At 40.2% G+C, this 25,203-nt stretch overlaps 1 protein-coding gene across 1 annotated transcript in view; it reads left to right on the top strand.

The window, feature by feature from the left end:
• The first annotated feature begins 837 nt into the window (after positions 1–837).
• LOC150082455 (kelch-like protein 26) overlaps positions 838–25,203 on the top strand; it is a 40,357-nt gene continuing 15,991 nt past the window's right edge. The window contains exon 1 of the mRNA XM_090377766.1: positions 838–1,132. Within this exon, the coding sequence (XP_090233892.1) occupies positions 838–1,132 (295 nt within the window). The remainder of the gene's footprint in view (positions 1,133–25,203) is intronic.

The following is a 25,203-nucleotide window of genomic DNA, read 5'->3' as shown; positions in this document are numbered from 1 at the left end:
CTTAGCTACCCTAACACAACCCATGTGTTTAGTTGTACCACAATGACTCCCAGCAGTCTCTGAAATATCCTGCATCTTGTTTTTCAGGCTTCTGCTCATTTCAATAGAAGCAGTGCAAGAATCACTTCCACCTCTGCCAGTGGCTACTGTTAATCTATTAGTCCTTGTATCCCCCCCAACTAGCAGTTTTCCGACCCACCTAACACTGCCTCTAGAGCATCAGCAAAAATTCTTGCACCCTTTCTATTTAAGTGTATCCCATCCCTGTAGAAGCAATCTCTGCTGTTAACAAGTACAGTCCAGGCTGAAAAAAATTCTACCCCTTGAGCCTTGCACAATCCCTCTAGGGCCGAATTGATCGACAAGGCTCTCATCATATACTCCCTCCTATCGTGTCTGGGCAAAATTGCAGACACTTTCAAATTCAACCCTAATTCACGGCTTTTTTTCAACAGTGACCTGTACTTGCTAAGTAATTCCGCCGGTCTCCTACTCTTTATGTCATTAGTGCCAACGTGTACAACTATATCACCTTTTGTGCCCTTAAAAGATGATATCCGCTCTACAAAGTCAAAGAGCAACGTCAAATTAGGATTGTCTTGACAAGTCAAGCCTTCACATGATCACAGTGTTGCTTCTGTGTATCACAAATATTTATTTTCCATTTGACCTTCCTGCAGAATTCAACAAATTGTCTCCTTATTCATATATGGCATTCTGGGATGATGGGATTATGGATTCAGAAGTGGTGGCAGTGTCCTCATACTGTCGTCAGAAGAGACAGGGGATCTAGGGGTGGGTGTCACAATCATTATCTCAAACCAATTTGCAGTAACAATGCACAGGACTTTCTACAATATTGAAGGAATCTTTTGTCATCTGAAGGTTCATAACAAAACTGTTCTCACCTTCTACCTTCTGCTCCCGGTTGATCTTGTTATGGAGAGGCTGTCGCAAGCATTTTGTAAGTTTGAAATGTTTTTTCACCAGTCAGATGAGGTTTACTTGTTTGGAGACTTCAGTATTCAACACTCCCCACTAGGCATTGAGGAGTCATCTGCTACAACTAGGCAGCTATATGACATCATGTCTGAACTGGGCCTCATGCAGTATAACAATATTTGTACTAGAGGCAAGGTGTTGCTGGTTCCCATTTTTGCATCCAAGCCGAACATTATTTTAGAAGCAGTTTCATTTCTGCCTTCTGATCACAAGACTTTAAGCTGTCAAATAAACATATAACAGAAAAGTAGATGCACTGCTTGTCCAAGCCAAGCTGAACTTCAGGAGAGCAGACTGGCAATTATTAGGACGTGAACTTGATTGCATTGATGGGTTTGCACAGATTAATGATCTTGACGCAGTCACCGATCATCTTATTAGCACAATCTGCTCTATCATTCAAGGCTTTGTACATCTTAGTAAAAATTACAGGTACAGATTCTCTCATTGGTTCACGACAGACATGATTGCAATTATCAGCGCCAAACAGCAGTGCAGAAAACACTTCAGGGCGACACATGACGAAGCATATATGTCACTGTTCAAGGAACATAGAAGCAACATTAAAAGGATCATCAGAAATCAGTACTCTCATTATATTCAGTCAATTCAATGCAGTTTCACTGTGAATGCTGACCTGGAGCCATTTTGGAACATGCTTAAAAATTCTAATAAATGTTCAACAGGATCATCGATTCCGATGGCAATCCTACAACATGAGACAAATCTAAAGATCTTTTTGTGACATTTTTCTCCTCTTTTTCCAAGAAAACTGCAACTAATGGCTGCTTCAACTTATCAATTTCAAGTCATTAAGGATGATACACTCAATAATGTCTCAGTGGACACAGCCAATATTAATATTAGTATGAGCAATGCCCACATGGTGCAAGGAAGCCTATGGCTTATGGTACACCAGCCAAAAAAAAAAATAATAATAATAAAAAATAAATAACAATAATAATAAAATAATAATAAGGAAAAAAAATAATAATTAATAAACAAGAGAAAAGGAAATGGGCAACCTAAGCGTTTCCCTCCTCCTGTAGGTAACTTATTCCAGTAGTTTATAACTCGCAGGCCTTATAACTTTGGTCCTTGAGGCTGTCACAGACATTCTCTCAGATATGCCAGACAAGCTGTTCTTGCTACCTGTGAGTCTAAAACGCTGATGGAACTGATATTCGGGTGACACTCAAGTCAAAGTGGACCCAATTTCGGCGAAGTCCGGACGGTCTATGACAGCCAAATCCTCTGCTTGCACCTTCACGATGGTGGGACTGTTAGTAATCCTGGGTATAACCCTCATGCACAAGTACATGGTGGGTGACCACCCAGGTGTGAACCAACGTAAGCAGGGGTCGAGGTGTGGCGCCCACACCACATGGAGGAACGCCGCCCCTCTATGTTACCAGGCAGTACTAGGTGGTAGATGACTCTCATCAACCGGTGAAATACCACCACTTTGCTTATTGGAGGCTTGAAGTGGTGGAACCCATGTTTAGTCTCTAGAGCTAAGTTCCGGCCAACCCTTCCCTATCTCTTCCACCATGCAGTATGATTGATGATTTTTGAGGTTATGATGAATGTCGTGGCGAGATCCAATATTCCTTACATTTCGAGTGTACAGCTCTAAAACGGTGTTCACAGGCCGGCCGCTAGTTAGTACACCGGACTGAACCTATTGGTAACTCTCTAGGAAGCTTCCGGATCAGCTAGTGTATAATCTTGCTACCTCTACTCTGCCAGATAGTGACTGGAGGGAGTCCGAGTAGTGTGTATGCGGGGAGCATTGTCGAGGCCACGTTATGTCAAGGATCTGGGTATATTCTTACCACATGTACGCCATATCCAAAAATTTCATTACTTCATACAGCATGTCCCACCCACTTTTTCTTACTATTGAATACACCATGAATTGTCAAAATAATAGAGCAAGCTTATCTGCGAAAAGATCTAAACCTCCCAAGGACTTCCTAATTCATTTCACAAATATACGTGGTCTCAATTCTAATCTCAACGATGTCCATTTCCACTTGCAGTCTTCCAAACCCCATGTACTTTTTCTGACTGAATCTCAGTTATCAGTTGATTCAACTACTGCTCATCTCAGATGTCCAAATTATTTGCTGTATGATTCCTTTCGCCTCAAAGGTGGTACTTGTGCATATGTCCGTTCTGATATTCCCTGTCAGAGACATGGCAATTTGGAATCTCCTCTCTCTGATCTTCTCTGGCTTAAAATCTCTCTACCTCATTGTGTAAAATTCATCTGTTGTCTCTACCGTTCTCCCAACTCCACTAATCACTTGGAGCTCTTTGACTTCCTCTCTTTGCAACTTGACTTTCTCCAGTCCAACTTTCCTAACAGTGAGGTAATTTTCCTTGGTGATTTTAACGTTCACAACTCCAGCTGGCTTCCGTTTTCTAGTCACACCGACCCAGCAGGTCGAGATGCTGAGGCTTTTGCAATTACTAATGACCTAGCACATATTGTTCATTTACCTACAAGAATACCGGACAATCCTAATCATACAGCCAATACGCTTGATCTTTTTCTCACAAACAACCCTTCTAAGTACAAGGTTGAAGTGAGAGGTCCTTTAGGCACTTCAGATCACAACTTGGTGATTGCCTCTTCTCCAATGGAACCTTTATCTCATGGCTATTCCCAACCTCGTATTGTTTGGCATTACAAGAATGCAAAATGGGATGACCTGCGAGACTTCTTTTCTTCTTTTCCTTGGTCTGATTACTGTTTCAAAACTTCTGATGTCAACGTTTGCCCAGATCGTGTCAGTGAAATTATTCTTGCAGGAATGGAATCCTTTATCCCACACTCCACTTTAAAATCTCGTCCTTTATCTAAACCTTGGTTTTCCAATAAATGTGCTAAGGCTGTCCAAGAGAAGAACGTTGCATATCGTAATTGGCTTGTTTCTAATTCTTCAGTTTCATTTTCTGCCTACACCAAAGCTCGCAACAATTGTAAAGCAGTTATTAATCAGTCCAAACTAGAGTTTGAACAGGCTAAGAGTAGAAAACTTGCTTCTTGCCCTAATGGTAGCCGAGCATTCTGGTCTCTTGCCAAAGCTATTGGCCGCAACTTTTGCCCATCTCTGCTCCCACCTCTGTCCAAACCAGATGGTTCTGTTGTCACTTCAGCCAAGGATAAAGCTGACCTGCTAGCATCCCATTTTTCTTTGAGCTCATGTATTAATGATCTTGGTAAAACACCTCCCACCATTCCTAACACGCTCCATTCAATGCCTCCTGTGGTCTTCCGTCAAAAGGATATCAGAAGGATTTTGATGAATCTTGATGCTAAGAAAGCTCCAGGTCCTGATGGTATTTCTCCACTTGTTCTCAAAACCTGTGCTCCTGAACTTACTCCTATTCTTTGCCGCCTTTTTTCACTTTCTTATTCCAAAGGTGTTTTTCCTTCTGCTTGGAAATTTGCTCATATCCAGCCAGTTCCTAAAAAGGGTGACAAATCCCTCCCATCCAATTATCGTCCCATTGCAATTACTTCTACTCTTTCTAAAGTAATGGAGAAATCAATTAACCGCCAACTCTTAAACTACCTAGAAACTTTCCGTCTGATCAACGATCGCCAGTATGGATTCCGTCAGTGTCGATCCACTGGTGATATTCTGGCTTATGTTACCCATTTATGGACTAATTCAATGGAAAGGTTCGGTGAAACACAAGTAGTTGCTCTTGACATCTCAAAGGCTTTTGATCGTGTTTGGCATAAAGGTCTTCTAAACAAGCTTCCATCTTATGGTTTGCCAACTGTTTTTAGTAATTGGTTATCCAGTTTTCTCTCTGATCGCTCACTGAGGGTGATGGTAGATGGCTCTCTGTCTTCTAACTTCTCCACTAATGCCGGTGTCCCCCAAGGTTCAGTTCTTTCCCCCACTCTTTTCCTCTTGTATATCAATGACCTTCTTCCATTGACTGGAAATCCTATCCATAGTTTTGCCGATGATAGCATATTGCATTCAACTTTCCATTTTGAGAAACCTTGTCCAGCTCAGTCAGCTTTAAGTTCTCGAAAATCTGCTGCCAATTCCTTAAATGCCGATCTTCAGGTAATTCTCCAGTGGGGCAAAGACAACTTAGTTGATTTCAACCCTTCTAAAACTCAATCTTGTCTTATATCTCGCAAAAAGGATTCTTCTGCTCCTATGCTTATCTTTAGTGACACTCCGATTTCTAGGCAAAATGATATATCTCTTTTGGGGATTTCCCTGACTTCTAATCTCTCTTGGCACAAGCACATTACAAATATTGCTTCCTCTGCATCTAAAAAACTTGGTTTTCTCTTTCGCTCTCGGCGTTACTTTTCTCCCAAACAGCTGCTCACTCTGTATAAATCGCAAATCCGCCCTGCCATGGAATATTGTTCCCACATCTGGGGTGGTGCCCCCAAAACCTCTCTCAGGCTTCTTGATTCCATTCAGAAGAGGGCAGTTCGGTTAATTAATGATTCATCTCTAACAGAGTCTCTCCACTCGCTGTCTCATAGATGCACTGTTTCTGCTGCATGCCTCTTCTACAGATACTTCCATGGGCACTGTTCTTCTGAATTGGCTTCTGTAATTCCCGCTCTCTCTTTCAAAACAGTTCGAACACGTGCCGCCACCAGCCAACATCCATTTACTGTCCAACTTCAAACCCACAGAACCAACTTTTCATCTTCCTCATTTATTCATTCAACTGCCGTTTTCTGGAACAACCTTCCTTCATACGTATTTCCTGAAAATTACAATCTACAGAAGTTCAAGTCCAATATCAACAAATATCTTCTTTCGTCTTCTCAACCTCCAACCCAAGCACGGTACTAAGTACTATAGGTTTAATACCTCTCGTGTTTGGGGTTCTCATAAAAAAAAAAAAAAAAAAAAAAAAAAAAAGGCTCAAATAAAACTTCCTTTAATCCAGTCTAAACATCCCCCCATAACTTGAATTTTTTTTTTTTTTTTTTATGAAAACCCCAAACACGAAAGGTATCAAAACCTATAGTACTTAGTACCGTGCATGGGTTAGAGGAGAAGTATGGGGGAGGAGGGGGGATGCCGGAAACTTTGCTCTAGAGACTAAACATGGGTTTCACCACTTCAAGCCTCCAATAAGCAAAGTGCTGGTATTTCACCGGTTGATGAAAGTCATCTACCACCTCAATGCCCCCTAGTTCTAGAATCATTTATAACCTTGAAAATTTCGTCCTTATGGATGCCCTTTTGCAGATCTCACCAGGCAAGTTACCCTTTCAAGAAGCACTGTCTTTCTTGAGGTGTGGTCTCCATACCTGAACACAGTATTCCAAGTGTGGTCTACCTATAAGGCTATTGGTAGACCACAGTATTCCAAGTGTGGTCTACCAATAGCCTTATACAATGGGATTATGACATCCTTATCTCTACTAGCAATTGTTCGATAAATCATCGATAGGACACCATGGGCCTTCCCTGCAACCTGTCTACAATGCTCAGAGAACTTCAAGTCTGACAGTATCGTAACACCCAAGTCCCTTTCCTCCACTACCATCTTTAGTTCAACTCTGCCAAGTGAGCGGTTATAAGGTGGGACTGAGTCAAATGCTTTGCTGAAATCCAAATAATGTCGAAATTATTCCCAAAGTCCAGCTCTTGAGTGACCCTGTCAAAATAGCTTACCAGATTAGTTAAACATGATTTTCCCTTTACAAAATCATGCTGAGTATGCTTCAGAATTCCATTTCTATCTAAATGATCCTGAATTCAAACTTTGATCAGTCTCCATGATTTTCCCTACTACTGAAGTTGGACTAACTGGCTGTAATTTCCCACTTCACTCTTAGAACCGCCCTTATGTATTGGAGATACAGTGGCACTTTTCCAAACCAACGGAATTACTCCCGAGTCCAGTGATGCTCGCATAATTAGTCTCAATGGTTCAATGCACTCACTTGCCGCCTCCCTTAAGATTATAGGGTATATGCCATCAATCCCAGGAGCCTTACTGGCCTGTAGGCTTGAAAGTTTTTTTATTAAATAAACATGTGAAATTTCAACATCATGAATTACATTTTTTTCAACTTCACTCCCATAATTTCTCATTGATGTAAAGGGTTTTTTTTTTTCTGTAAATGTCGATGCAAAGTAACTGTTGGAGTCCACTGCAACTTCAGCTGAGGTATCTAATACTATCCCACGTCCATTACATAAGGATCCAATCTGGTTTGTTCTTCTCTTCTTTGCATTTATATATGTGTCCTCATTTCAAGAAGGTTGTAGAGCTGCTGGAATGAGTACAGAGAAGGGCAACAAGATTAGTGAATGGAACAAAGGGTTGCTCTTACGAAGAAAGGCAAGTTTTGCAAATTACACTGTCTGGAGACTAGGCACCAGCGAGGTGAGCTGATAGAGGTGTATAAAGCCTTGAATGGTTTGAGCATGCTCAATGCCAATGGGGTTTTTCCTTTTGCTCAGAATAATCACCTGAGAGGGCATAAATTCAAATTGAGAAAAGATAGATGTAGGATAGATGTGCGGAAATTTGCCTTCAACCAGCAGGTAGTCGGTTGGTGGAACAGACTTCCATCCCTTGTTGTGGAAGTTGATAGCCTCATTAAATTTAAGGCTCAGCTGGACAGGTATTTTGAATGAACAGAGGGGTGAAATGGGAGTGGTGTTTTTTTTTTTTTTTTTTTTGGCTGATGCTGCATAAGCTTGCTTAATTGCATCATATGCCTCTACTAATGCTAATGTGAAGAATTCCTTATCCCTCCTCTTTGCCAGCGATTTCTCATAATCTGCCTTTGCCAGCCTAACCTTTTCAGTAGCACTATTACAGATCAATTTGTAGCTGTTATATGCTTCGTTACTTTTTATTGCTCAGTAACTTTTCCATGCTGTCTTTTTCTGCTCAAGTAATCTGGTAACTTCATTATTCATCCAACTTGGAATCCTCCTCATAGAGTATATTTTTAATGGTATATATGCATTCAAGGCTTCTGTGATTAATGTTTTAAAGGTATACCTTAGTTCAATTGTGTTCGCTCTCTGTGAGATATCTACCCAGTTAATAGAGGCCATGTAGCAACTTATGCCATTGTAATTTCCTTTCCTGAAGTTATAACCCATTCCTTTGCCTTTAACTATTGTTACCTCTCTCTTCATCGTCCACCGTAGAACTCCATAGGTGCCTCCGTGGGCAGGAGCAGCAGTGAGTAGCAGATGCTTCTTGATTAGACTGGGGTTCAAGCCCGTGAGCCACCAAATATGGAGGATGCGGAAAGGTGAGGGAATGACCACCGCATATCCCTGGAGCAATATGGCCTTAGTTGCTAATGCTCCTAAAAACCAAATAACAACAACAGAACTCCATAATCATTTCCTGCTACTGGTTCTTGTACTGTCAGCCCTATTATATCATCTGATTCATGGGTGATGATAAGGTCTAGAGTATTGTTTTCCCTAGTACTTTCCCTGACATGTTGATACAAATAGCAATCATCTAGTTGATTTAAAAATTTTGTCCCCCATGTGGAGTTTCCCTCCCATTTGCTCCAGTAAATTAGAGGCAAATTAAAATTCTTTTTTTTTTTTTTTTTATGTGATCCCCAAACACGAGAGGTATTAGAACCTATAGTACTTAGTACCGTGCTTGGGGTTGAGGTTAAGAAGACGAAAGAAGATATTTGTTGACATTGGACTTGAACTTCTGTAGATTGTAATTTTCAGGAAATACGTATGAAGGAAGATAGTTCCAGAAAAACGGCAGTTGAATGAATAAATGAGGAAGATGAAAAGTTGGTTCTGTGGGTTTGAAGTTGGACAGTAAATGGATGGCGGCACGTGTTCGGACTGTTTTGAAAGACAGAGCAGGAATTATAGAAGCCAATTCAGAAGAACAGTGCCCATGGAAGTATCTGTAGAAGAGGCATGCAGCAGAAACAGTGCATCTATGAGAAAGCGAGTGGAGAGACTCTGTTAGAGATGAATCATTAATTAACCTAACTGCCCTCTTCTGAATGGAATCAAGAAGCCTTAGAGAGGTTTTGGGGGCACCACCCCAGATGTGGGAACAATATTCCATGGCAGGGCGGATTTGCGATTTATACAGAGTGACCAGCTGTTTGGAAGAAAAGTAACGACGAGAGCAAAAGAGAAAACCAAGTTTTTTAGAAGCAGTATTTGTAATGTGCTTGTGCCAAGACAGATTAGAAGTCAGGGTATTCCCCAAAAGAGATATATCATTTTGCCTAGAAATCGGAGTGTCACTAAAGATAAGCATAGGAGCAGAAGAATCCTTTTTGCGAGATATAAGACAAGACTGAATTTTAGAAGGGTTGAAATCAACTAAGTTGTCTTTGCCCCACTGGAGAATTACCTGAAGATCGGCATTTAAGGAATTGGTAGCAGATTTTCGAGAAGTTGAAGCTGATTGAGCAGGACAAGGTTTCTCAAAATGGAAAGTTGAATGCAATGTGCTATCATCGGCAAAACTATGGATAGGATTTCCAGTCAACGGAAGGTCATTGATATACAAGAGGAAAAGAGTGGGGGAAAGAACTGAACCTTGGGGAACACCGGCATTAGTGGAGAAGTTAGAGGACAGAGAGCCATCTACCATCACCCTCAGTGAGCGATCAGAGAGAAAACTGGATAACCAATTACTAAAAATAGTTGGCAAACCATAAGATGGAAGCTTGTTTAGAAGACGTTTATGCCAAACACGATCAAAAGCCTTTGAGATGTCAAGAGCAACTACTTGTGTTTCACCGAACCTTTCACCGAAGCCAGAATATCTCCATTGGATCGACACTGACGGAATCCATACTGGTGATCATTGATCAGACTGAAGGTTTCTAGGTAGTTTGAGTGGCGGTTAATTGATTTCTCCATTACTTAAGAAAGAGTAGAAGTAATTGCAATGGGACGATAATTGGATGGGAGGGATTTGTCACCCTTTTTAGGAACTGGCTGGATATGAGCAAATTTCCAAGCAGAAAGAAAAACACCTTTGGAATAAGAAAGTGAAAAAAGTCTGCAAAGAATAGGAGTAAGTTCAGGAGCACAGGTTTTGAGAACAAGTGGAGAAATACCATCAGGACCTGGAGCTTTCTTAACATCAAGATTCATCAAAATCCTTCTGATATCCTTTTGACGGAAGACCACAGGAGGCATTGAATGGAGCGTGTTGGGAATGGTGGGAGGTGTTTTACCAAGATCATTAATACATGAGCTGGAAGGAAAATGGGATGCTAGCAGGTCAGCTTTATCCTTGGCTGAAGTGACAACAGAACCATCTGGTTTGGACAGAGGTGGGAGCAAAGATGGGCAAAAGTTGCGGCCAATAGCTTTGGCAAGAGACCAGAATGCTCCGCTACCATTAGAGCAAGAAGCAAGTTTTCTACTCTTAGCCTGTTCAAACTCTAGTTTGGACTGATTAATAACTGCTTTACAACTGTTGCGAGCTTTGGTGTAGGCAGAAAATGAAATTGAAGAATTAGAAACAAGCCAATTACGATATGCAACATTCTTCTCTTGGACAGCCTTAGCACATTTATTGGAAAACCAAGGTTTAGATAAAGGACGAGATTTTAAAGCGGAGTGTGGGATAAGGGATTCCATTCCTGCAAGAATAATTTCACTGACGCGATCTGAGCAAACGTTGACATCAGAAGTTTTGAAACAGTAATCCGACCAAGGAAAAGAAGAAAAGAAGTCTCGCAGGTCATTCCATTTTGCATTCTTGTAATGCCAAACAACACGAGGTTGGGAATAGCCATGAGATAAAGGTTCCATTGGAGAAGAGACAATCACCAAGTTGTGATCTGAAGTGCCTAAAGGACCTCTCACTTTGACCGTGTACTTAGAAGGGTTGTTTGTGAGAAAAAGATTAAGCGTATTGGCTGTATGATTAGGATTGTCCGGTATTCTTGTAGGTAAATGAACAATCTGTGCTAGGTCATTAGTAATTGCAAAAGCCTCGGCATCACGACCTGCTGGGTCAGTGTGACTAGAAAATGGAACCCAGCTGGAGTTGTGAACATTAAAATCACCAAGGAAAATTACTTCACTGTTAGGAAAGTTGGACTGGAGAAAGTCAAGTTGCAAAGAGAGGAAGTCAAAGAGCTCCAAGTGAATAGTGGAGTTGGGAGAAGGGTAGAAACAACAGATGAATTTGACACAATGAGGTAGAGAGATTTTAAGCCAGAGAAGATCAAAGAGAGGAGATTCCAAATTGCCATGTCTCTGACAGGGAATATCAGAATGGACATATGCACAAGTGCCACCTTTGAGGCGAAAGGAATCATACAGCGAATAATTTGGGCATCTGAGATGAGCAGTAGATGAATCAACCGATAACTGGGATTCTGTCAGAAAAAGTACATGGGGTTTGGCAGACTGCAAGTGGAAATGGACATCGTTGAGATTAGAATTGAGACCACGTATATTTGTGAAATGAATTAGGAAGTCCTTGGGAGGTTTAGATCTTTTCACAGATAAGCTTGCTCTATTAGTTTGACAATTCATGGTGTATTCAATAGTGAGAAAAAGTAGGTGGGACATGCTGTATGAAGTAATGAAATTTTTGGATATGGCATACATGTGGTAAGAATATACCCAGCTCCTTGACATAACGTGGCCTCGACAATGCTCCCCGCATACACACTACTCGGACTCCCTCCAGTCAATATCTGGCAGAGTAGAGGTAGCAAGATTATATTAGCAAGTAAATTGCCCATAATAAGACATTCACACTTACTTGTCCATTCCATTTGCATGTAGAGGCTCTTATCATAATCTCCACAATCACCTGGCCTGTAGATTACTCCCACTGTCATTATCATTCAAGTGCTTCGAAAACTTACAAAAGATTTTTCAGCCGGCCCAGATAAGATTCCACTTATCTTGTGGAAGAAATGCTTTTCACAACTTAAATATATAATATTGCATATATTCAATCTTTCCATTAAGACTGGTATTTCCCCACTCACTTCAAAAAAGTCAATGTTATTCCTATCCCAAAGAGCAATGCAATCCATTCACTAGAGAATTACTATCCCATCTGCCTTCTGTAATCTTTGGCAAAAATTCTGGACACTATCATTCACAACTGATTAATGGAATATGTTCGGCACTTCATCTAAGACAGCCTACATGGCTCACCAGGGGCTGGTCAACTACCACTAATCTTCTCACTATCTGGCAGCAGGTTATATACACCGTAGATCTCGGAGGACAGGTTGATATGATCTACACAGACCTTACTAAGGCTTTTGACAGTGTCTTGCACAATCTACTTGCCAAAAAACTAAGCACTATGGAATAGTTGACCCTCTACTATCCTTGTTGATGAATATATTTCATATCGAAAACATCAGACAGGAAATCTTAAAGGAATTTTTTTCCATCGAGAGAAGTACCGCAGGGATCATCTCTTGGGGCTCTTTTATTTGCCATCTTTATCAATGACTTACTGCAATTTGTTGAGAGAAATAATATTAAGATCTTAATGTTTGCTGACGATGTGAAACTATATCCCGTTACAGGGAGATGGTTATCCCATTATACAAGGCAATGGGCAGGCCACACCTAGAGTAGTGTACAGGTCTGGAGGCCTCATTTTAGGAAGGATGTAGAGTTGCTAGAACGAGTACAAAGAAAGGCAACAAGATTGGTGAGGGGAACAAAGGCTTAAGTTTTGCAAATTGCAGCACCTAGAGAGTAGGCACCTGCGAGGTGATCTGATTGAGGTGTATAAGGCCTTGAATGGGTTGAGCAAGCTGAATCATGATGGGATTCTTCCTCTTGCTCAGATTAAGAACCTGAGGGGGCACAGATTGAAATTGAAGAAAGACAGTTGTATAATAGATGTGTGGAAATTTGCCTTTTGTTGTGGAAGGTGATAGCCTAAATAAATTTAAGGCTGAGCTGGAGAGGCATTTGGAACGAATGGAGGGGTGAAATGGGAGGTGGTTTTTTTTTTTTTTTTTTTTGCTGATGCTGCATAAGCTTGCTTTTTTGCATCGTATGCATCTTCTAATGCTATATTCATGTATCAACAGTCAAGATGATGCAGTTAACCTTCATGGTAAAACATGGGATTACTCTGAACTTTCACTAATTGGTTTGCTTCGAATGGTCTGGAGTTTAATCCTAGGAAATGCAGCTCTATTTCCTTTGCAACTTCGAGAAAAGCTAAGTTTTATTATTATTATTAGCCATACAACGCAAGGAAGCCTGAGGCTTATGCTGCACCAGCCAAAAAAAATTTTGTGAATTACTCTGAGAGAGAGAGAGAGAGAGAGAGAGAGAGAGAGAGAGAGAGAGAGAGAGAGCCTATTGGTAACTCTCTAGGAGGCTCCAGATCAGCTAGTGTATAATCTTGCTACCTCTACTCTGCCAGATAGTGATTGGAGGGAGTCCAAGTAGTGTGTATGCGGGGGGGGGGGGGCATTGTCAAGGCAATATTATGTCAAGGATCTGGTTATATTCTTACCATGTGTATGCCATATCCAAAAATTTCATTACTTCATACAGCATGTCCCACCCACTTTTTCTTACTATTGAATACACCATGAATTGTCAGACTAATAGAGTAAACTTATCTGCAAAAAGATCTAAACCTCCCAAACACTTCCTAATTCATTTCACAAATATACGTGGTCTCAATTCTAATCTCAACGATGTCCATTTCCACTTGCAGTCTGCCAAACTCCATGTACTTTTTCTGACAGAATCTCAGTTATCAGTCGATTCAACTACTGCTCATCTCAGTTGCCCAAATTATTCGCTGTATGATTCCTTTCACCTCAAAGGCAGTACTTATGCATATGTCCATTCCGATATTCCCTGTCAAAGACTTGGTAATTTGGAATCTCCTCTTTTCGATCTTCTCTGGCTTAAAATCTCTACCACATTGTGTCAAATTCATCTGTTGTCTCTACCGTTCTCTTGACTTTCTCCAGTCCAACTTTCCTAACAGTGAGGTAATTTTTCTTGGTGATTTTAATGTTCACAACTCCAGCTGGCTTCCGTTTTCTAGTCACACCGACCCAGTTGGTCGAGATGCTAAGGCTTTTGCAATTACTAATGACCTTGCACAGATTGTTCATTTACCTACAAGCATACCGGACAATCCTAACCATACAGCCAACATGCTTGATCTTTTTCTCACAAACAACCCTTCTAAGTACACGGTCGAAATGAGAGTTCCTTTAGGCACTTCAGATCTCAACTTGGTGATTGTCTCTTCTCCAATGGAGCCTTTATCTCGTGGCTATTCCTAACCTCATATTGTTTGGCATTACAAGAATGCAAAATGGGATGACCTGCGAGATTTCTTTTCTTTTCCTTTGTCAGATTACTGTTTCAAAACTTCTGATGTCAACGTTTGCTCAGATCGTGTCAGTGAAATTATTCTTGCAGAAATGGAATCCTTTATCCCACACTCCACTTTAAAATCTCGTCCTTCATCTAAACCATGGCTTTCCAATAAATGTGCTAAGGCTGTTCAAGGGAAGAACGTTGCATATCTTAATTGGCTTGTTTCTGATTCTTCAGTTTCATTTTCTGCCTAAACCAAAGCTCGCAACAATTGTAAAGCAGTTATTAATCAGTCCAAACTATAGTTTGAACAGGCTAAGAGTAGAAAACTTGCTTCTTGCCCTAATGGTAGCCGAGCATTCTGGTCTCTTGCCAAAGCTTTGGCTGCAACTTTTGCCCATCTATGCTCCCACCTCTGTCCAAACCAGATGGTTCTGTTGTCACTTCAGCCAAGGATAAAGCTGACCTGCTAGCATCCCATTTTTCTTCCAATCCTGTATTAATGATCTTGGTAAAACACCTCCCACCATTCCCAACACGCTCCATTCAATGCCTCCTGTGGTTTTTCTGTCAAAAGGATGTCAGAAGGATTTTGACAAATCTTGTTGCTAAGAAACCTCCAGGTCCCAATGGTATTTCTCCACTTGTTCTCAAAACCTGTGCTCTTGACCTTACTCCTGTTCTTTGCTGCCTTTTTGCACTTTCTTATTTCAAAGGTGTTTTTCCTTCTGCTTGGAAATTTGTTCATATCCAGCCAGTTCCTAAAAAGGGTGACAAATCCCTCCCATCCAATTATCATCCCATTGCAATTACTTCTACTCTTTCTAAAGTAATGGAGAAATCAATTAACTGCCAACTCTTAAACTACCTAGAAACCTTCAGTCTGATCAACGATCACCAGTACGGATTCCGTCAGTATTGATCCACTGGTGATATTCTGGCTTATGTTACCCATTTATGGACTAATTCAATGGAAAAGTTTGACGAAACACATGCAGTTGCCCTTGACATCTCAAAGGCTTTCGATTGTGTTTGGCATAAAGGTCTTCTAAACAAGCTTCCATCTTATAGTTTGCCAACTGTTTTTTGTAATTGGTTATCCAGTTTTCTCTCTGATCGCTCACTGAGGGTGATGGTAGATGGCTCTCTGTCTTCTAACTTCTCCACTAATGCCGGTGTTCTCCAAGGTTCAGTTCTTTCACCCACTCTTTTCTCTTGTATATTAATGACCTTCTTCCATTGACGGAAATTCTATCCATTGTTTTGTTGATGACAGCACATTGCATTCCACTTTCCATTTTGAGAAACCTTGCTCTGCTCAATCAGCTTCAACTTCTCGATAATCTGCTATCAATTCCTTAAATGCCGATCTCCAGGTATTTCTCCAGTGGGGCAAAGACAACTTAGTTGATTTCAATCCTTCTAAAACTCAGCCTTGTCTTATATTTCACAAAAAAGGATTCTTCTGCTCCTATGCTTATCTTTGGTGACACTCCAATTTCTAGCAAAATAATAATTTAACTCTTTTGGGGATTATCCTGACTTCTAATCTCTCTTGGCACAAGCATATTACAAATATTGCTTCCTCTGTATCTAAAAAATTTGGTTTTCACTTTCGCTCTCACCTTTACTTTTCTTCCAAACTGCTGTTCACTCTGTACAAATCGCAAATCCGTCCTACCATGGAATATTGTTCCCATATCTGGGGTGGTGCCCCCAAAACCTCTCTCAGGCTTCTTGATTCCGTTCAGAAGAGGGCAGTTAGGTTAATTAATGATTCTTCTCTAACAGAGTCTCTCCACTTGCTGTCTCATAGACGTACTGTTTCTGCTGCATGCCTCTTCTACAGATATTTCCATGGGCACTGTTCTTCTGAATTGGCTTCTATAATTCCTGCTCTCTCTCTCTCTCTTTCAAAACAGTCCGAACATGTGCTGCCACCAACCAACATCCATTTGCTGTCCAACTCAAACTCACAGAACCAACTTTTCATCTTCCTCGTTTATTCATTCAACTGCCGTTTTCTGGAACAACCTTCCTTCATACATATTTTCTGAAAATTACAGTCTACAGAAGTTCAAGTCCAATGCCAACAAATATCTTCTTTCGCCTTTTCAACCTCCAATCCAAGCATGGTACTAAGGTATTATAGGTTCATATACCTCTATTGTTTGGAGTTTACATAAAAAAAAAGAAAAAAGTAGGACTGAGAGAGCAAGTTTGCGGAAAGACAAACAATAGAAGGAGACGGAAAGAAACCCCATGGTGGTTTCTTTCCATTTCCAACCCCAATGATAGGACGAGAGAGAGAGAGAGAGAGAGAGAGAGAGAGAGAGGCTGTGAAAATTAAGAATAATGCATTCAGGACTTTTCTTTCAGAACAGAAATGACGAGAATAGAGAGAGAGATGAAACTGTGAAGAGAGGGGGCCAAAAGGATAGTTAACGAGGAAAGAAGACTGTGGTTGGAAGAACGGAGTGAAATTCTATGACAAGATATCAATGGTAATAAAAAGACGCTGTATGGTATGGTGAGGAAAAGGAGAAGTGATGGTAAACAGAGCAAATACTTGATGGATGAGAATGAGAACCTAATAACCAAGGACAAAGATGAGGAACATGGAAGAAGTATTTTGAAAATCTGTTGAACATGCAGGACAGCCAACAAAAGGGACAAAGGCAGGTTGATAATAAAAGAGGGGATGAAAGTAAAGATACGGAGAGAGAGAGCAGACAGACTTGATGTGGAATGATGTAGTGCAGGCATGGAAATACATCAAGACAGGTAAGTCTGCTGGTGTGGATGAGATAAATAGTGAAATGCTGAAGGCTACAGGCAAGGCAGGGATAGGGTGGACATGCAGACTGTTCCGTAAGATCTGGGATGAGAGACAGGTGCCAAAGGACTGAAAAAAAAGGTTTGATCATCCCGTTATTCAAAGGGGAACAGGAAAAAGTGTACCAGTTATAGAGGCATCACGCTGACATCACTTGTGAGTAAACTGAATTAGAGAGTTTTAGAGCGGAAGATGAGAGGAATGATTGAAAATAGAATGGCAGAGAAATTAAATGGATTAGTGACATGTTATTCTCTTCTAACATTTTGCATATAATAGGAAATTTATGAAAAACAATCATTATTTTAAAAAAATATTTTAATTAGTAATGTTTTCATTATATTATTTGTACTGTACTTGGTTATCGTTAAATCCAATACAATGAATGTTCAGTGACTAGAATTTAACAACAACATTAGTAGAGGCATAGGGTGAAAGAAAGCAAGCTTATACAGCATCAGCCAAAAAAAAAAAAAAAAAAACATTTCACACATCCATTCCCTCTAAACGTTTGTCCAATTCCTCCTTGAATTTATTTAAATTGTCAACTTCCACAATGACAGATGGACATTTCTTCCAGCAATCAACCATCCACTGGCTAAAGGCAAATTTCCACACACCACCTATTCTGTAACTGTCTCTCCTAAATTTGAATTTATGTCCCCTTCAGATCAGCTCAGTAAGAGCAACCCTTGTTGCCCTTCTCTGTACTCGTTCCACAGTACTCAAGGTGTGGCCTGACCATTGCCTTATACAAGAGGATAATTAGGAAGGATGTAGAGTTGCTAGAACGAGTACAGAGAAGGGCAACAAGATTGGTGAGAGGAACAAAGGGGTGCTCATACGAAGGAAGGCTTAAGCTCTGCAAGTTGCAGCATCAGGAGACTGAAACCATTCAAGACCTTATACACCTCGATCAGGTCACCTGCGAGGTGACCTGATCGAGGTGTATAAGGCCTTGAATGGTTTCAGCAGGCTCAGTGCTGATGGGATACTTCCACTTGCTCAGATTAAGAACCTTGGGGGGGGCATAGATTCAAATTGAGGAAAGACAGTTGTAGAATAGATGTGCAGAAGTTTGCCTTTTGCCAGCGGGCAGTTGATTGCTGGAACAGACTTCAGATCTGTTGTTGTGGAAGTTGATAGTTTAAATAAGTTTAAGGCTGAACTAGACAAACATTTGGAGTGACCGGATAGTTGAAATTCCCATTTTTTTTTTTTTTTTTTTTTTCGGCTGATGCTGTATAAGCTTGCTTCTTGCATCATATGCCTCAGCTAATTCTAATAATCACCTCCTTATCCGTGCTAGAAAAATTCCTGTATATCATCATCAAGACACCTTGAACTAGCCTTGCAGACTGTCTACACTGCTCAGAAAATTTCATATCTGACTGCACAATTATCCCCAGGTCTTTTTCATTCTCCACTATACTGAGTGAGTTCACAGTTGATATGCTATGCCAGGGTTGCTGCTACCCATATGCAGTACAAGCAGTTCTCGCTTTATGAGTTTACGCTTTGAGTTTTTTCCTCCCAAGTATCAATAAAATCGAAGATATGAACATTAATTGCAAAAAATGAATGTTAAACATTCATAAATACCGCATTCCAAACCACGTGCATAGCTATACAATACAATGTACCCCGTTTTACGATATTAATCAGTTCCAGAGACACCATTGTATCGTTAAAATTTCGTAATGTGAACCCAATAACACATTGTGTTTTGTTAATTTGTTTCAAGATCTTGGGAAGTTGAAATTTTGGCTCTATAACTAAGCTATTTATCTCTCTAAAATGTAATTTTTAAGGTCACAAGCGTGATCTTAAGGCCATATAAAAGGTCGTGAGCGTGGTTTGTAAATTGTATTAGTTACCATTTCAAATATTTAAAATACACTATACTTTCATCGTTATCATGTGTTCCGTTTTAAGAATCAATTTTAAACGCCTTTGTGATATTTTTCTAAAGCACATTTCTGGAGGTCACGACCATAAAACGATAAAAACAATTTGCACTTTCCAGTTTATTGGGCTTTTCTGTTACTGCATGCAATTATAAACAGGTAGTAAACTCGCTCTACTTGCATTTGCGAAAATACCAATAGCTAGAATTGTGTGGTTTTTTACGTTATTATGGTGAAATGTGTTACCCCTTTACTGAAATCTTCAATCGTATAAAAAAACAAATTTTCAGAATCTTCTCTTCATTCCTTTTTTTTAAGCTTCATAAACTTGTTACCACACGAATCGGGTTAGTTGCAATTTTTGTGTGCCGTTAAAAACTGCTTATGCATGCAATCGTGAAATTTATAATTAAAAGAGAAGATTATCTTAGAAACAAACGCCTCTTGAAACATTTCTGAAGAATACAACTCCTTGTGCAACAAACCAGCGAGTGCTGAACCAATAATGAGTGATCAACGAGTGGGCATTTAGTTGATGATGATGAAGAATAAACATTCTTTAAGAACATTTGTAAGTCGTAAATAATCTCTATTATTATAATTTGCTTGATTTTACAGGCTACATTTTCATTTCTTTAGATAAATCAATCATTGTTTAAACATAAACTAATTAGCTAACTAATTTCATTGTTGAGAACGTAACCCCTATTTTTAATCTTATGTCTGTGGGAAATAAATTCGCCTGAGAGGGCATAAATTCAAATTAAGGAAAGATGGTTGTAGGATAGATGTGCGGAAGTTTGCCTTTAGCCAGCGGGTGGTTGATTGCTGGAACAAACTTCCATCTGTTGTTGTAAAAGTTGATAGCTTAAATATATTCAAGGCAGAACGTTACAAACAATTTGGAGCGAGTGGATGGGTGAAATAAGGGATTTTTTTTTTTTTGGCTGATGCTATATAAGCTTGCTTTCTTGCATCATGTGCCTATGCTAATCTGTAACAGTATCAAAAGCTTTCCTAAAATCCAAGTATATGATATCAAAATTATTTTTTGCATCCAGTTCCCTTGTGACCACATCATAATATCCAGTCAGATTGGTCAGATAAGACTTCCCCTTAACAAACCCATGCTGTGTCTGAACTATAACTGTAGTCTTGTGAACATAATCCTGCAGTGCTTCTTTAACCAGTGTCTCCATTAATTTCCCCAAAAAAAAACAGAAGTTAAACTAACAGGTCTGTAATTACTCTTGTCACCCTTTGATCCACCTTTATGAATTTGGGACACATTTTCACATCACCAATCCATGGGGACCTCTCGAGTTCAAGGAGGCTCTCATAATTATGGCTAAGGATTTGCTTACATCTTTTGCTGCCTCATTTAATATCACTGAATAGATCCCATCCACCCCAGGTGCCATTCTTATGTTTATCTTCGGTTTCTGTTCCACTTTGCTCTCAACTGCCACAGTTCGAGAAACTTTTGGCATTCCCCCTCCCCGAATAACACCTCGTGAAAATGTAGATGCAAAATACTCATTCAGTTTGCTAGCTACCTGAGCAGGATCATCAACAGCTGAACCATCGGTATCAAGTGGACCAATCTGATTCATCCTGTTTCTACTAGAGTTTACATAAATAAAGAATTCCTTGCTGTTTTTCTTTGCATCTTTTGCCAAGGATTTCTCATAATCTGCCTTTGCCTTGCCAACCTCCTTTGTGACTTGATTACCAGCTTATATCTACCATAGACTTCTATGTCAACTGATCATTTATATGCAACTCGTGCATTTTTCTTCTCTGCCACGAGTTTAGTTCATCTGATATCCATTTAGACCTAAACCTTGAACAGTATTTCTTAGTTGGTTTGAAAAGCCTAGTAGCTTCCAAGATTACCTCCATGAATTCTTCCTGTTTAGAATTTGCTGTTGGTAACATATCAGTTGGTCCCACTGTATAAAAACTGTCTGAGACCACTGTAGTCACTGTTACCAAAGCAAAAACCCTTCCCTTTACCCTTGATGGTAGTTATATCTTTTAGCAAATCCCACATAAACATACTGTGATCACTGCCACTTTGTGGTTCCTTTATCTGCAGGTTCTTAATGCATGAAGAATCACAGCTGATAACCAGATCAAACCAGAGGGAGTATTACTCCCTCTGGTTGCCTCTTGAACATGCTGATGTAGAAAAGAATCGTCGAATAAATCCAAAAAAAAATGCCTTTCTAGTGTGCGAGCAACCAACCCACAAGTTCCAGTCAATATCTGGGAAGTTAAAATCCCCCATTATAATACAATTTTATTTACTTGCCCACTCTATTTCCCTGTGCAGTTGTTCATTATCATTATCAGCCATATGGTGCAAGGAAGCCTGAGGCTTTTGGTGAACCAGGCAAAACAAAATTTGAGTTACCGAGAGGGAGGAGGGGAGAGGGGGAGAGAGAGAGAATCACCAAGAAAGAGAAGAATGATGATATCCAGCTCAGGACCCTGGGTATGCCAACCCCATACTCACCAGATGTGAGCACCTGGACCTATAACACACTCCTACTCTCAGTTTTGCTTTCCTAGTGCTTATGTCACACCAAACTGACTCAACATTGCACTGTCCACCCATGTGAATTGGATGCACTTCCTTATATTTTACGTGTTTCTTAACTAACAGCATAACCCCTCCTCGTTCCCTTCCTGTCATGTCTATCCTTTCTGTACACATTGCCCTCCCCAAATTCCTATTCTGCATTCCTTATATCTGTGTGACACCATGTCTCTGATATCCCAACAGTATCTGCCTTTGATGTTTTGACCAGCACCTCAAATTCACCAAATTTATTTACTAAACTTCTAGCATTGGTGTACATTCAAGTATATATGCACCTGTTCTTACTCGTTACCCTAACACAGTCCATTTGTTTACTTGTTCTGATGACTCCCAGCATCTTGTTTTCCAGGCTGCAGCTCATTTCAATAGAAGCATTGCAAGAATCACTTTAACCTCTGACAGCTGCTACTGTTAATCTATTAATGTATATCCCCCAAGCTAGAAGTTTTCTGACCCACCTAACACTGCCTCAATAGCATCAGCAAATATTCTTGCACCCTTTCTATTTAAATGAATCCCATCACTGTAGAAGCAGTCACTCCTATTAACAAGCACCAACCAGGCTGAGAAAAATTTTACCCATGAGCCTTGCACAATCTCTCCATGGCCGAATTTAGTGATAAGGCTCTCATCATATACTATCTCCTATTATGTCTGGGCAGAATTGCAGACACTTTTTACTTGTTAAATAAGTACGCAGATCTCCTACACTTAATGTTATTAGTGCCAACAGGTACAACAATATCACCTTTTGTGGCCTTAAAAGATATCTGGTCTACAACTTCATCAACTTTTGCCCCTGGCAGACATACCCTGGTCTATTTCCACCTATCCTTTTTGCACAATATATTTCCCGTTACCCTGACAAGTGAGTCACTGACAATAACTAGCTCCTGTGGGACCAGTGCCTTCTGCCCTAAAGGTTGTTGCTGTGTTGTCTGATGTGCAAAAGTGAGCTCTGGAGTTGAGTTGGCAGCTGAGAGCTTGATGAGGCCCCCCACCATTTTAATTCCTTCAAGAGCATCTACCCTACACCTCAAACTCTCATCAGAATGCTGGGTTGGCACCTACTTTCTTCATACTCTCTGGCACCTAGCACACACAAACACATCCTTCTTGGCTAGATCATGTCCTGTTCAAGAAAGGTACTCAAACATTTCTCATTTTGCTCAATTTCATACATTGTGATGCGTTGGAGAATCACCCCTTTCGGTTCTCCCCCGAGCCACAGCACTTACACTACTGCTTCTACAGGGATGGGATACACTTAAATAGAAAGGGTGCAAGAATATTTGCTCAAGCTATTGAGGCAGTGTTAGGTGGGTCGGAAAACTGCTAGCTCGGAGGGATACACAGACTAAAAGATTAACAGTAGCCACTGGCAGAGGTGAAAGTGATTCTTGCTCTGCTTCTATTGGAATGAGCAGCAGCTTGGAAAAACAAGGTGCAGGATGTTTCAGAGACAGCTGGGAGTCATTGCGGTATAAGTAAATATATGGGCTGTGTTAGGATAGCTAAGAATAGGAACAGGTGCATGTATGCTGCAGACTAGGCACCTGCGAGGCGATCTGATTGAGGTGTATAAAGCCTTTGAATGGTTTGACATACTCAATGCTGATGGAATTCTTCCTCTTGCTTAGAATAATCGCCTGAGAAGGCATAAATTCTAATTGAGGAAAGACGGTTGTAGGATAGATGTGCGGAAGTTTGCCTTTAGCCAGCAGGTGGTTGATTGCTGGAACAAACTTCCATCTGTTGTAGAAGTTGATAGCTTAAACAGATTAAAGGCAGAACTAGACAAACATTTGGACCGAGTGAATGGGTAAAATGAGGTTTTTTTTTTTTTTAGCTGATGCTATATAAGCATGCTTTCTTGCATCATGCGCCTTTACCAATTGTAATGCTATACTTACATATAAACCAGTGCTAGGAGTTTGGTAAATAAATTTGATGAATCCGAGGTGTTGGTCAAAACATCAAAGGCAGATATTGTTGAGATATCAGAGACATTGTGTCACACAGATATAAGGAATGCAGAAATGGAATTTGGGGAGTACAATGTGTACAGGGATAATAGGAAGACAGTCTGGTTTATGCTATTAGTTAAGAAACACATAAAATCCTAGGAAGTACAGCCAGTCGACATGGCTGGGCAGTGCAGTGCAGTGTCGAGTCAATTTCGTCGACATAAGCAATGGGAAAGCAAAATTCAGAGCGAGTGTGTTATAGGCCTAATGACTCTGATGAGTATAATTAGCAACTGTACAGAGAAATAGAGTGGGCCAGTAAAACAGTGTGTCTTATGATGAGGAATTTTAATTTCCCAGATATTGACTGGAATTTGTGGGTTGATAACACACACTAGCAAGGCTTTTGTGGATTTATTGGATGATTGTTTTATACAGCAGCATGTTCATGAAGGAACCAGAGGGAGTAATACTCTTGATCTGATTATCAGTAGTGATTCTTCATGCATTAAGAATCTGCAGATAAAGGAACCACTAGGCTGCAGTGATCACAGTGTGCTGAAGTGGGATTTACTCAAAGAGGTAACTACCATCAGCAGTAAAGGGAAGGGTTTTTGCTTTCATAAAGGTGACTACAGTAGTCTGAGACAGTATTTAAATTCTATACGGTTGGGACCAACTGATGTTGCCAACAGCAAATTCAAAATGGGAAGCATTCAAAGAATTAATCTTGGAAGCTACTAGGCTTTTCATGCCAATTAAGAAATATTGTTCAAGGTTTAGACCTAAATGGATGTCAGATGAACTAATGAGACATGTGGCAGAGAAGAAAAATGGTGATTATCCCCTTGTATAAGGCAATGGTCAGGCCACACCTTGAGTACTGTGCATAGGACTGGAGGCCTCATTTTAAGAAGGATGTAGAGCTACTGGAACGAGTACAGAAGAAGGACAACAAGATTAGTGAACGGAAAAAAGGGTTGCTCTTATGAAGAAAGACTTAAGTTTTGCAAATTACAGTGTCTGGAGACTAGGCACCTGCAAGGTGATCTGATTGAGGTGTATAAAGCCTTGAATGGTTTGAGCATACTCAGTGCTGATGGGATTTTCCTCTTGCTCAGAATAATCACCTGAGAGGGCATAAATTCAAATTGAGGAAAGACAGTCCAAGTCCAGTTGGTGGTTGATTGCTGGAACCAACTTCCATCTGTCGTTGTGGAAGTTGATAGCGTAAATGAATTCAAGGCAGAACTAGACAAATATTTTCAGCATAAGTTTTTTTTTTTTTTTTTTTTTTTAGCTGATGCTATATAAGCTTGCTTTCTTTACTAATGCTAATACTTTGCTCGTTGCTTTGCTGCTCTAGTCTGGAGCATGATTTCCGTTTAAATACAATTTAATTGATAATTGACAAAAGATTTACTAAGCTAACAGATTCCTAATACAGCGCTACATATTACGCTATTTAGTTTTGCATTATACGCTATCAAGTTTGAGATATATGTTACGATATTTTGTATCAGTCTAATATACTACAGCATTGGCAGCAGGTTTCGAACTG

Source organism: Mastigoproctus giganteus, chromosome 7, assembly GCF_048544385.1.
Source record: "Mastigoproctus giganteus isolate SK-2022 chromosome 7, ASM4854438v1, whole genome shotgun sequence".
NCBI lineage: Eukaryota > Metazoa > Arthropoda > Arachnida > Uropygi > Thelyphonidae > Mastigoproctus > Mastigoproctus giganteus.
The sequence above is the reverse complement of the archived record's forward strand: the minus strand, read 5'-3'. Positions and strand labels throughout refer to the sequence as shown.